We start from the raw sequence: 13,808 nt of genomic DNA, 5'->3' as shown, positions 1-13,808 counted from the left end.
GAGACCCTAGTTTGCTGTTCTTGTTACTGGTAATAGGATAAGGGTGTGACTACAATTGCCAGAAAGGTGCTGTCTTCAAAGCACATGTAAAAGTGTGAGTGATATAATATTTTCCCAGCTGGGTTATCATCCTGGAGAAAATTATTTCGCTTGTTCTCCTGAACCAAATATTTTAGGTTTCCAGTGATAACACCAGATCCTTGGAAGCTGAATAAAATTCTTGAGATGTGTCATAAGGGCTGAGAAAAATGAGCAGATAGTTACTTCTAGTCATCTGGGTCACTCCCAGTAGGAAAGTCCGAGTGGGAATCGACTCCACCAGAAAGTGAAAACTACTTTGACTGGCTACAATAAGAGAATATTCCAAGTCTGATTGTGCTGTTGTCAAGGTTGAATCGCTAAGATGCCTGCTAATTTCTACCACTACTCAACTTGCCATAGAAACCAGAAAAGGGGGGGGGGGGGTAGAAAGCATAGGGTATGGACCAGAACATTCTCCAGGTCTGTGAATTTTAAAGCTATATCTCCAGCACCCATACTTAAAGTTCGTATCTCTTTAACTGTCATGACTTTTTCAAGGAATTTTAGTACACTGTCCCATACTGTTCCCACTGTCTGATCTCTTAATAAAATTCATTCTTCTTTTGCCCAATTCTCCCTTTCCTGCTACAAAAAAATAAAATAAAATAAATTGCTTGTGTGTCCTGAATTAACGCTCTGTGCATTTTTTTTCCTTTTCTTTGGGATGCTAAAAAAAAAATAAAAATTAAAAACCTCAGTGGTAGAGGAAGCCACAAAGCTGTCAGTCCACCTTTCCCTTTGAAAGTATCCAAGTGATCAGCTTGTGTTTAATGTCTTATTGATACTAAGCAAGGAGACTCAAAGCTGTTTATAATGATGTACGTAGTACATGCCTACATATATATTTAGGCTGACGGGCACCCAATGTCGTGTAGTAAGACGAGGCTTGAGTTTTCTTCCTGAAAAAGCTCTAGAGTAACTCACCAGTAGATTGCAAGAAAAATATTAGTTTTATTTCGGTTTCAGCTTCACCACCCTGAGCCAGAAATAGACTTGCACGTAGCTCTCTAACCTACAGTAAGCAAGGTTGAGAGAATACAAATCTCAGCCTAGAGTTTATTTCAGAGAGATGCAGCTTGTCAAAAGTACCTCTGCTCTCATTCAGTATTAATGATACATCCTTGAAAACAAAACAAAACAAAACCTCAAGAACTGCCAGAAGATTTTGCAACAGCTGGATACAAGCAAAAGTAGGGGGGGGGAAGGAGCATGAATTGTTTACATTTCTTACCAACTATGTAAGTATAATAAAATGATTTTGCAACTTACATTAATCTTTGGCTTTTTCTCCCCCCCTCCCAGCTACTTATAGACAGGTAAAACCTCTGAAAAAGTAAGACTATAACTTAATCTGCTAACTTCCTGTCTAAAGCTCTGGAACTCTTTCTGCACAGAAAGTATATCTTTTTGAGACGGGTTATTAGCACCAGGATGCACAACGATATCAATGTCACAGTCCTTAACTAGCATTCTTGACTATCTTAACAAAGCACCCTTTTTTTCTCTGCTGGCAATAAAGGACCAGGCAGACACCTCACTTCTTTCAAAATCTCCACATCCTTTCTTAAATCGACACCTCTTGCAATTGACTCACCAACCAGAAGGTGGCTTCTTTCTTTAGATACCTTACTCACCACCCATGGCTGATTTGCAACACCCTGATTCAGGCCTGCTCTTACCTAGGATAACTTCTTCCTCATGGACCACAAAGGCCTGCTCAGCTGAGTCACCATCATTATCACAAACAGCTGGACCTACCACCATAGTATCAACTTCAGCAAAGGGACGATATCTGTTATGCAAGGACACACCAAAAGCTCCATGTTTATGGTCCACAGCTGGATGCTGCCAGATCCAACCATTGTCCACACTGCCCTTCTCCTGTGAGGTGTTTGTGGGAGAAGCTCAACAGAACATAGTAGCTGAGTTGGCCAACTAATACCAGCCTGAACACTAGAGCAGCAATCTGCCCATGTAAACTAGCCATCTCCTTACAGATAGGACAAATATGCAAACTTAAAAAGAGAACCACAAAAAAACAGCTGCAAAACACATGTTGCACTGAATCAAATCAAACATTCTCAAATAAAATATCAATAACCCAAGTACTCACCAAGGATGAACTTCTGCTGTTTTCAAAGTGTTTAAGACTGCACTTTTGCTCAGATGCACGCTTCTGATTAGAAGGTCATATTCTCTTGTGGCCTTCCTGCTTTAGATGTAATCATAACAATAGTAAAGTTGGAAGAGACCTTGGAGGTTATCTAGTCCAATCCCCTGCTCAGGCAGGAACCCTACACCATTTTGGACAAATGGCTGTCCAGTTTCTTCTTAAAAACTTCCAGTGTTGGAGCATTCACCGCTTCTGGAGGCAGGTTGTTCCACTGGTTAATTGTTCTCACTGTCAGGAAGTTTCTCCTTAGTTCTAGGTTGCTTCTCTCCTTGCTTAGTTTCCATCCGTTGCTTCTTGTCCTGCTTCAGATGCTTTGGAGAATAGCTGGACTCCCTCTTTTTGGGGGCAGCCCCTGAAATATTGGAAGACTGCTATCCTTCTCTTCATTAAACTAGACATACCCAATTCCAGCAACCATTCCTTATATGTTTTAGCCTGTTTAATTGTTTGCTTCACATGCTCTTAGGCCCACAAGCCACTAGCTTGATCCAGTGGACATAATCTCAGTCTTTCTCCAACTGGTGTTAAGCCACTCCTCCCAGCAACCTCTGGTGTTAGGGAAATACAATCAGTAACTCAATGCCCAGGTGGCTAGCTTGATCCAATGGACAAAGCCCCAGTTGTCCTTAGCTTGTGTTGAGCCACTCCACTCAGCAACTCTGGTACTCTGCAAATGAAAATGTAAATGAAACCAGTCAAAAAGAAAACTATAAATGCAAGAAAGGGAAAACATGTAAAAGAATAATAGACATTGTCTTCCAAAGTAGCTTCCAATCTTTTCAGTCTAATTAGAAATTGACTTCTCACTTTATAATTACAGCCTAGCTCTCTTCCTTCTGCTGTATAATCTTGTCTAATTGTCAAAATCATAAATCATAAGTTCATTTTCTTTCCTTTTTATGTAAAAAGTCCGTAAGGGATTTCTAATAATCAATTATCATAAATATTATCTTTTCTCTGATCAAAGAAGTCATTTTGGCCATCTCAGCAAGTTCCGCCATCAACCATTCTTCCACTGTGGATAATGCCAGATCTTTCCCTCTTTGTATATATACAATAATCTCACTGTAACTATCATATACAAAAACAATGTTATGTGACATTTTTTTCTCCAATTATTTGTCTGCCAATCCCAAGAAGACTTCTGGTCTCAACTGCGTATTAATCTTTAAAGTCCTCTGAATTTGAATTTGGAATTTTCTACCTTTTTTTACAGATTCACTAAGCATAACAAAATGTCCCTTTGTGCTGTTCAGATTTCCAATGTGATGTTCGAAGTGCCTTGATACATTCTGTACAATTTGTCTGATGAACCATCCCAATGTTACATCATTAAAAAAAAAAAACCTCTTTACAGTTTACAACATAACGAAAATGTAAATCCTTTCACCCACACATTTTCCCATTGTTCCATCTTAATATTCTAACCAGAGTTTTTAGCCCATTTTATCATATATGCTTTCACTTCTGTTACAAATTTCAGTAAAAAAAAATGTACATTTTAGCAGTTACATGTTCATCGTTTCTATGCAATTCTATTTCATGTTCAGTTTTACAATGTTGGAAACCATAAATTCTTTTTTCTGCTTCAAACCCTTCTAATAACTGTAAATAAGAGAACCACTGACAATTATATCCCTCTACCACAAGTTTTCACCAGCTTCAAAGATTTTGAAAATGTTGAAGCTTTAGTCAAAGATTCTAGCCAAAGATTTGATTTATATTTATTTGCAACTGTGAATGGATTTCGGTTTGGGTGGAATCATATTTTGGCAATGAATTGCTACTCAGAACAAAGGGGATGAAATGAATGAATGAAGGAAGGAAGGAAGGAAGGAAGGAAGGAAGGAAGGAAGGAAGGAAGGAAGGATGGATGGATGCAAGCAAGCAAGCATAAAAATTCTGAAAAAGTTTTAAAAAAGACCTTTTTACAAGAACTAATGTTTGGTCAGAAATACAAAACCAACTATAATTAAGCACTTATTCAACTAAGCCTTGGGAAGGCCAAGAGGAATTAATAAACTACTTTTGAGAAGGAAAAAAAGGTAAAAACAAAGAGGCAGATGAATTCATGGACGGTGAGAAAGTTATCTTCACTGGGATAAATTGAGATTGTTTAAAGAAGGACTCTGAAAAATATTTGCTGCTTTGATGTGTATTCTGCTCTGCTTTCTCACAGCTTACTTATCCCAGGAGCTTCCAGGAAAGAGTTTGACCCTGGATGTAACAAACACAGCCTTGAAGTTGCAACATCTGTTTTGTGGACTCCGAGTCTCAAAATTTTGACCCCTTTTTTTACACTTTGGGTAACTGGAGAGGGTTAAAAGCCACATATATCTTTAAGCCACCCATTGGACTGCTCAAAGAGTTGGGCTGAAGTGGCTTATAAGCCTAATCAATCAATCAATCAAAGTCAGTCAGTCAGTCAATTCTAAATTGACGGACAGACTGGTTGGAACTGAGCCCTGTGCAAATTGATCTGACCTGGCAACTGATAATGGTTTTGTAATAAATAAACGGGGTGAAGGTTTATACTAAGAGGCTGCATGCATGCCAATAAGCGGAACTATGCAACGATTGGTTTTGCAACCCGATATCTTGAGCAAGAGCAGTGGTAAAATAAAACGCACATCTGCATGGGTTTCTCTCTTGTGTTTTTTCTTGCTGTTGAAAAGAGAAGAGAATTTACTCCTTCTGGCACAAACTTCATCTTTTTTCAGGGTGAAGGAACTGCTATAGCTGATCGAGGAACACTCTGGTAAGGCACGCTGACTTCGTATTCAACTCAGACTCTGCTTTGTCAATGTTTACAGCAAATCCTTTGCTATTCTGCTTCTATTCTCCTTTTCTGAGACACTTGAACCAGAGATAATTATCGTTATCTAGAGCACACATACTGTATTCTTCTGAAGATTACATTCTTACTTGATTTCACAAATATATTCTATTTCTTGTCCTGGTAGCTCCTCATTTACTAATAAAATGTCTTTCGTTGTCACAAACCCATTTCCATATTACAATTCAAAGCTATAATCTAACAGTTAATTTTCATTCACTTGTTTATGGTCCACATTGTAATGAAATGAGGGAAACAATGGTTTCCCGAAATTTAACTATTATGGTTATTAAAGGCTAAATCGGAACGTGGTAATTGGAATTAGGTAAAACTTAAAAACAGGACTTGGATATGTGTAAGTAAAATTTTACTGACAAATGTATTGATTGATTGAGCTTTATCTAGAAATGTATTAACTTGAATATGATAGAATAATTAAGGGAAATAGAGAGGAAACCTTATTGATGTAACCTGACATATATGTGGATGGTTTTGTTATTGGACTATTGATTACCCTATCACCACGCTGCTTCCTCATTGCCTGGATGTAAAAATTAAAAAATTAATAAAACTTGTTATAAGAAGAAGAAGAAGAAGAAGAAGAAGAAGAAGAAGAAGAAGAAGAAGAAGAAGAAGAAGAAGAAGAAGAAGAAGAAGAAGAAGAAGAAGAAGAAGAAGAAGAAGAAGAAGAAGAAGAAGAAGAAGAAGAAGAAGAAGAAGAAGAAGAAGAAGAAGAAGAAGAAGAAGAAGAAGAAGCTTGAACCAGAGGATTCCCTAAAATCTGGAGAACTTGGGTTGAATGAAACTACTCAACAATGTTGTCACTTGGTTTATTTATTTATTTCGCCCGTGTCCTCTCTACTTGGTGAATGCTGTTGATAGGTGTGTAGCTTTGAACATTATCCAGATACCCCTTGCAGTTTATTTTGGTCTCTGAACTCTAAATAATGAATCAAGCCAGCTAACCCCAAATCATCTCTCCTTAACTTTGTTCTTGATCCAAGGTACCAACCATGTTTTTCCTCCAAGTTTTCAAGACTTTGCTGCTGCTCTTCTCAGGAGTATCGCTAGCTTTGGCTGCTTCTCCGGAGACAAGGAGTTGGGATACAAATTCCTGCACAGTGTTGGCTTGTGGCAACCCAGGATCTGCTGGTTTACCGGGAAGAGATGGAAGGGATGGGGCCAAAGGAGAGAAAGGAGACATGGGTATAAGTTCTGAAATCTTTCTCTCTCCCTCCCTTTCTCTCTCTCTCTTTCTCTCTCCCTCTCTCTCTCCTCTCTCTCTCTCTTTCTTTCTCATTACACAGCACTATATAATTAATCTTTTTAAAAAAATATTTATCATACAATTATAATAGTTAATACAATAGCTAATCTTATTTCTGTATTTAAACAAAAAGAAAGAGAACCTTTAACAAAGTTATAGATTCTTCTTTGTTTTTTGACTGTCAGCTAGGCTGGAAGGAGGGGTTAAGTGAGGACCTAGCTTAGAGTCTTCCATAGCATAAACGTGACCTCCTCCGAGATCCATGAAGTTGGTCCATGTGGTCATTCCCAGGGGAAGAAGGCAAAGAGTCTGGGGAAAATTCTAGAATAAAGTTGCTTACTTGAGCTATCCGAGAATGGCTCCAGTGGCTTGTGCCCGATAGCCTACCAGAATCAGAATAGAGCTGGAAGGGATCTTGGAGGTCTTCTAGTCCAGCCCCCTGCTCAAGCAGGAGATCCTATGCCATTCCAGAGAAGTGACTGTCCAGTCTCTTCTTGAAAACCTCCAGTGATGCAACTGGTTCTTCGGCCTAGCAAAACATCCTGTCATCAGCAAACATCCTTTTGAGTTGGAGATGTCTGATGGATAGATGCTGTGGTTTGGGGAACGGGGTGGCTATCTTGGGAAAACGGAATCCAAACGATGCTGCTTTGTCTCAAACCCTAGGCCTCCAAGTGAAGGGTCAACAAGGAGTCCCCGGTAAGGCTGGTCCTTCAGGACCAAAGGGAAACACAGGAGCCCCAGGTCAAAAAGGACAAAAGGGAGAAATGACAGGTAGGAAAGTGATGGTGAGTTTTGCCTGCATGAAAAGGAAGGGGAGTTTCTGATATTTCCAAGAAGAGCTCAGATATGGGGCATGTTGCAATGTCCATCAGTAGTTCTGTCTTTCTTGCTTCGCTAGCCTCATGTAACTTCTAGCGGGGAGGAAACCCTTGTCTCAAATGTTAGAAGAACAAATGGAAATTTCTTAATGGTTCTAATTCAACAAAGATCTGAATTCCTGATTCAAGAAAAAGTCAGGCTACCTCGGTCAAACTGGGAACAATTTCTCAATTTATAACTTATACTAATTAGGCTAGGCCAGAGGTAGGCAACCTTGGCTCTTCTATGACTCGTGGACTTCAACTCCCAGAATTCCTGAGCCAGCATGGGGGAAACTTTGGCCTCCTCATGACTGGTGGACTTCAACTCCCAGAATTCTTGAGCCAGCAGGGCTCAGCTTGGAAACCTCTCCCTTTTCCCTCAGCAGGGCTGGCTCGGGAATTCTGGGAGTTGAAGTCCACGAGTCATAAAAGAGCCAAGGTGGCCTACCCCTGGCCCAAACCAGCATTTATTTTTTATTTTTATCTAAATCCTCTTATTTAACCTAAAGGTTGACAAGTATTAAAATTATTTTAACGGCAATATATTTTTTAAGCCGCCCTCCTTTATCTTTATACATCTATCCCCTGATGAACAAAGACAAGTAAATAAAAGCATTGCATTTATAAAGTACAGTAGTCTACCCAGCTCTGTCGATATCTACACTAGTCAGTGCTAGATCCGTCAAAACCTACATTCAGGGTTTGCATGGAGCTACGATTATAGGGGCTTCATTTGCCATAAGCTGTTTCTCAGTGAGTTATTTATTTATTTGTTTATTTATTTATTGGGGGGGGGAGCTTGGTCTTCACAGTGCAATACAGATTTCTCTGGTCTAGATATAATAGACCAGGGTGTCCAACCTTCGCAACTTTAAGACTTGTGGGCTTCAATATCCAGAATTCCCCAACCAGCATGGCAGTTGAAGTCCACAAGTCTTAAAGTTGTGAAGCCCTAAACAAATAAAATGGGTGCGGGTCAGGAGTGGCTGAAATGGAAAAGCTAACTGTTCAAAGTTGTTTCTTCTCGACTTCTTGCACAATTGTATGAAAGCCTCTAAAACAGTGATTGCGAACCTTTTAGAGACCGAGTCCCCAAACTGCAACCCAAAACCCAATAATGCATTGTTGGGTGCCGGGTGGCCATGGCCCATTGGGTGGGTGTGGCGCATTGGGTAGGCATGGCTGCGGTGGTAATGGCAGACTGGGTGGGACCAAAAAGTTCAATCAATCAATTCCAACTTTGCAAGATCTTTTTTTTCCCACGAGAAGTTGAAATTGACTGATTGAACCTTTTTTTTTTTTTTTTTTTGCACACAGCAGTGGAGGCCTAATGTGAAAAGGTTTTATAAAACCCAGCTGAAGGCCTAGGACTGGGGCGACGGCGCGCATGCCCACAGAGAGGGCTCCAAGTGCCGCCTCTGGCACCCGTGCCATAGGTTCGCCACTACTGCTCTAAAAGATGAAGTCTGGTACTCTCCTGAGTCTCAGGTGGAGTTTACTTGAAGACCATGCATGCAGAGATGAAAATAAATGGAAGTTTCGGTGTTTGATTAGATTTCCTTCTCTCTGTTTTCTCTCTCTCTCTCTCTCTCTCTCTCTCTCTCTCTCTATCTATCTATCTATCTATCTATCTATCTATCTAGCTATGGATACTGTTCAAAGGCAAGTTGCTGCTTTGGAAAAGACGGTCCAGACGTTACAAGCTCAACTTAGCAAAAGCCAGAAAAGTAAGGAAGAATGTGGGCATGGATGTCAGCTACTGGTTGGTGTTTGTGTGCAACATCTGGGAGGGGGGGAGAGCCGAGAAAGTAATAACGAGCACTTGTTATTACTCATTCCCTTCAACTCATTCCCTTCAATTCAGTGAAGAGGAAAGTAAGATTCTACGTAAAAACCAAATGTTTGGCTTAGTAGCAGTAACTGAAGGAGGGGTCCTGGAGCCTGAGTGGACGATCACTTAAATATGAGCCGGCAATATTGCAGCCACCAAAAAAGCCAACACAGTGCTGGGCTGCATTAACAGAGGGATAGAATCGAGGTCACGTGAAGTGTTAATACCACTTTACAAGGCCTTGGTAAGACCACACTTAATTTTATTTTGTCAGCTAGGGCCCAATGTTAATAACAGAACAACAGAGTTGGAAGGGACCTTGGAGGTCATCTAGTCCAACCCTCTACTAATGCAGGAGACCCTATACCATTTCAGACAGGTGGCTGTCCAGTCCTTTCTTAAAAACCTCCAGTGATGGAGCACCCATAATGTCTGAAGGCAACTTCTGTTCCACTGGTTGATTGTCCTCACTGTTAAGAAGTTTCTCCTTAGTTCCAGGTTGCTCCAGTTTCCAACCATTGTTTCTTGTCCTGCCCTTTGGTGCTTTGGAGAATAATTTGACCCCCTCTTCTTTGTGACAGCCTCTCGAATACTGAAACACTGCTATTATGTCATTCCTAGTCCTTCTTTTCACTAGACAAGACATACTCAATTCCAATGGTTGGAAACTAATCAAAGAGAGAAGCAACCTGGAATTAAGGAGAAACTTCCTAATAGCGAGGACAATTAACCAGTGGAACAACTTGCCTCCAGAAATCGTGGTCGCTCCATCACTGGAGGTTTTTAAGAAGAGACTGGATAGCCACTTATCTGAAATAGTATAGGTTCTCTTGTTTGAGCAGGGGGTTGGACTAGAAGACCTCCAAGGTCCCTTCCAGTTCTATTCCATTCTATTCCTGCAAATGTTCTTCATATGTTTATCCTCCAGCCCTCTAACCATCTGTGTTGCTCTTTTCTGCACTCTTTCCAGAGTCTCTACCTCTTTTTCATAATATGGTGAGCAAAACTGGATGCAACATTCTAAGTATGGTCTTACTAAGGCTTTATAAAGCGATACTGATATTTCAAGTCTGTCGAGATCCTTCTGGATCTTAAGCCTATCTTCTGGAGTGTTTGCTATTCCCACCAGCTAGGTGTCGTCTGCACATTTGATGAGTTCCCCTTCTCTTCCCTAATCTAAATCATTTATGAAGATGTTGAAGAGTACGGGGTCTAAGACGGAACTTTGGGTTGCCCCTCTGCTTACTTCCCTCCATGTAGATACAGTTATGCATACATTCGTGTAAGTGTGATCTGCCCAGCGAGGTGACAATATTTATTTGTATTAGCTGATCTCAAAAGAAACACCAACAAGAAAATAAAAAGACACCGTCCATTCTTTTTAACTTCGATTAGATCAGTGGTTCTCCACCTGTGGGTCGGGACCCCATTTGGGGTCGAACGACCATTTCACGGGGGTCACCAAACAACGCAGTCCGCCATTTTTTCCCCCCTTTTCCTTAGCTGTGCTACTCCCTTTTATTCTATTGGCTTTTGAAAGCCAATAGAATAGACTCTCTTGAATAGAGTCTAATTCTATTGGCTTTCAAAAGCCAATAGGAATTGTCCAGGCTGCCTCTGCCCTGCTGAGCCCGCCAAAAGTCCCATTCTGCAAACGGTGCTGCACCAGTTGAGTAGTCCTCGACTTACGACCGGTTGGGGGGGGGTCGCGGCATTAAAAAGGTTGAGAACCACTGCATTAGATATTGATCCTGACAACATAAATATTTCCCCCTTTATCCACCCCATGCTTTTGAATTTCCAAAAAACTCCTTGAAGAGCATTCCAGATATTTAAACCTGGCTGCAGATAAATAAGAATGTCTGCAGGGAATATAATCAATGAGCAAAGTGCTTTGCAGAATACACACACACACACACATATATATCCAGTTCCTGGAGGGGAAAATAAATCAAACTAACGACATCTCTATAAGGAAGGCAAGAAAGCTATAGGTAACATAAATCCCCGGCTAAGCCCTAATGATTTCTGGACAAAAGTGAGCTTTGCATTTGTCAAGATCCAGTTACAACAGAGGTCCCCAGCCTTTTGGGCACCAGGGCCCGGTTCCTTGGAGAAAGTTTTTTTCATGGACTGGAGAATGCGTGGTTTTGTGTGCATCCCACGGATGGGGTTTTGCTTGTTTGTGTGGACCAATTGCTGGCATTCTGCGGCCTGGTACCAGTTGCGGACCCCTGAGTTACAGGATTGGAAAGGGTGAATTTGTGGCCCTGGTTAGTCCTTCCATGGAGAATAGTCTTTGCTGGGAAATAAACCACCGTGAAGAAGGCAGTGACAAACCTGGTTAGTTGATGGACCTGTTAGTCCTTGCATGGAGAATAGGCTTTGCTGGGAAATAAACCACAGTTGTAAAGGCAGTGGCAAACTTGGTTAACTGGTAGACCTGGTTGGTCCCTGCATGGAAAATAGGCTTGGCTGGGAAATAAACCACAGTGAAAAAGGCAGTGACAAACTTGGTTAACTGGTAGACTTGCTTAGTCCTTGTGTGGAGAGTAGGCTCAGCTGGGAAATAAACCACAGTGAAGAAGACAATGGCAAACCTGGTTAACTGGTAGACCTGGTTAGTCCTAGTATAAAGAATAGGCTTTGCTGGGAAATAAACCACAGTGGAAAAGGCAGTGACTAACCTGGTTAACTGGTAGACTTGCTTAGTCCTTGCGTGGAGAGTAGGCTCGGCTGGGAAATAAGCCATTATAAATCATTTTGACATGGTTGCCAGCTCAATCCCTAAACTAAGTTAGAAGGAAACGTGTCAATGTGCAGCTTCAGGGTTTGCCTTGAGCTGCGTTTATTCATTCACCAGAAGCTGTTTTCACAGCGATTTATTTCTTTTCTTTTTTTTATTTCCCGGAGCCTAGTCTTCGCAATGCAGGGGGTGACCACCGTCGGAGCAAAGACCTTCGTTTCAACCGGTCAGAGCGAAAATTTTGCAAACGGGAAAGCTCTCTGCAGCCAGGCCGGCGGTAGTCTGGCGGTTGCCAAGAACGTGGCTGAGAACACGGCCTTGGCGGCAATAGCCAAGAGACTTAACAAGTATCTCTACCTGGGCATGAGCGATATCCAGACGGAAGGCAAATTCACGTATTTGAATGGACAGCCGGTGACGTACACCAAGTGGAAAAGTTCAGAGCCCAACAACTTGGACGAGGAAGACTGTGTGATCCTCCTTCAGGACTCCCAGTGGAATGACCTCAGCTGTAATCACCAAGCCCTCATCGTTTGCGAACTCTGAGCTACAGCAGTGGCCCAAATTGTGGAAACCTTTTGGGGAAAGTGTCTTTTTGAGGTTTGGTGGCTAATAACACCACTTTTTTGAGGGGGGGGGGGAGTAGTACCATAAAATTATATATATATCAATGGAAAGATAATTTAATCAAGAATGTAAGGCAACATACTTTGTTCAATTATCTGCACTGTATTCTATGAAAAGTTATAGCCAAATAACCAGAAAAAGGAAGCACAACTTGCTTAGGTTGATCTCAGGTAGCTTTCCTTCATCCAATTGTAGCCAATGAGCATGAGTGTTTAGAGAGCCAATCGGGTGTCATCTTGTTTTGGCTATGAGCCAATCAGATCATAGTAGGATTCAATTATTGATGTCATGTATTGAAGCTGAGAGGAGGACATTTGTCAGTGTGTTATGTGATCGCTGTCAAGTCAGTTGGGTTTTTTTGTGTTCTTTCATTGAGTGAGCTTGTAAAACCTAATAAAATTAAAGTCATGGTGTAAAGAGTTGACTGGTTGCCCAAAAGCCATGTAAAATAGTATTATTAAGTGGACAAGGCTACAGTTATAAAGAAATTAGAAGAAAAATGGGTGGAAACTTAACCAAAGGTGGCATTTCTACTGTACACTGTTCCCAAAAGGTTTCCACAATTTTGGCCACTACTGTATATAATAATAATAATGATAATAATAATAATAATAAAGTTGCAAGGGACCTTGGAGGTCATCTAGTCCAACCCCCTTCTCAGGCAGGAAACCCTATACCATTCCCGACAAATGCCTGTCCAGACTTTTCTTAAAAGCCTCCACTGATGGAGCACCTGCAATTTATGAAGGCAACTTCTGTTCCACTGGTCAATTGTCCTAAGAAGTTTCTCCTTAGTTCCAGGTTGCTTCTCTCCTTGATCAGTTTCCAATCGTTGTTTCTATCTGGTAGTCTAGTCATATTATTCATGTGTATTAATAATTTGGGGGGGGGGAGATTGAAAGTTTATTCTTATCAAAGCATTTAAGAGGAGTAGACTTCTTTCTCTTTCAGAAAATTAAAGCGCCAGTTACAGTATAGGAATTTTGGACCTGCGTGGGATCCCTACTCTGACAGATTAATAATCAAAGACTCTATGAATGGATTTATCCTCTTCCTTTGCAAGCAGATAACGGTTTGGACGTTGCTTCCGCACCAGTAGCATTCCATAGCTTATACAACATTCAGATTCACCCATCACACTCATACACACAAACACAAACACACTCACAAAGACAAAAAAAAAAGTGTTCAAAGTAGTAAAATATTGAGACTGTAGGACTGGCCTGTTTAGGAGAAGAGTTTGGCTCCCCCTAGTGGTCACAGCATTTAAAATGTGGATTGACAGGCGGCTGTTATGTAGAAGCTGGGTTGACAAAATCAGAAATGAGGAGGGGATCAGCTGCCTGGGAAAGCCAAGGGAAATCATCAAAACAATTAAAAAAAT

At 41.0% G+C, this 13,808-nt stretch overlaps 1 protein-coding gene across 1 annotated transcript; it reads left to right on the top strand.

Moving 5' to 3' along the window:
• Positions 1 to 4,856: 4,856 nt before the first annotated feature.
• LOC120306819 (mannose-binding protein-like) lies at positions 4,857 to 12,486 on the top strand. The gene is made up of 5 exons (XM_039340733.1): positions 4,857 to 5,012; positions 6,095 to 6,296; positions 7,024 to 7,131; positions 8,864 to 8,947; positions 11,970 to 12,486. The coding sequence occupies exons 2-5, from the start codon at positions 6,104 to 6,106 to the stop codon at positions 12,341 to 12,343; spliced, it is 759 nt and encodes a 252-aa protein (XP_039196667.1). The 5' UTR covers positions 4,857 to 5,012; positions 6,095 to 6,103; the 3' UTR covers positions 12,344 to 12,486.
• The last annotated feature ends 1,322 nt before the right edge of the window (positions 12,487 to 13,808 follow it).

Source organism: Crotalus tigris, unplaced genomic scaffold (assembly GCF_016545835.1).
Source record: "Crotalus tigris isolate CLP2741 ecotype Arizona unplaced genomic scaffold, ASM1654583v1 scf7180000017753.6788120, whole genome shotgun sequence".
Lineage (NCBI taxonomy): Eukaryota > Metazoa > Chordata > Lepidosauria > Squamata > Viperidae > Crotalus > Crotalus tigris.
Note: the sequence above shows the minus strand (reverse complement) of the source record. Positions and strands in the feature narration are given on the sequence as shown.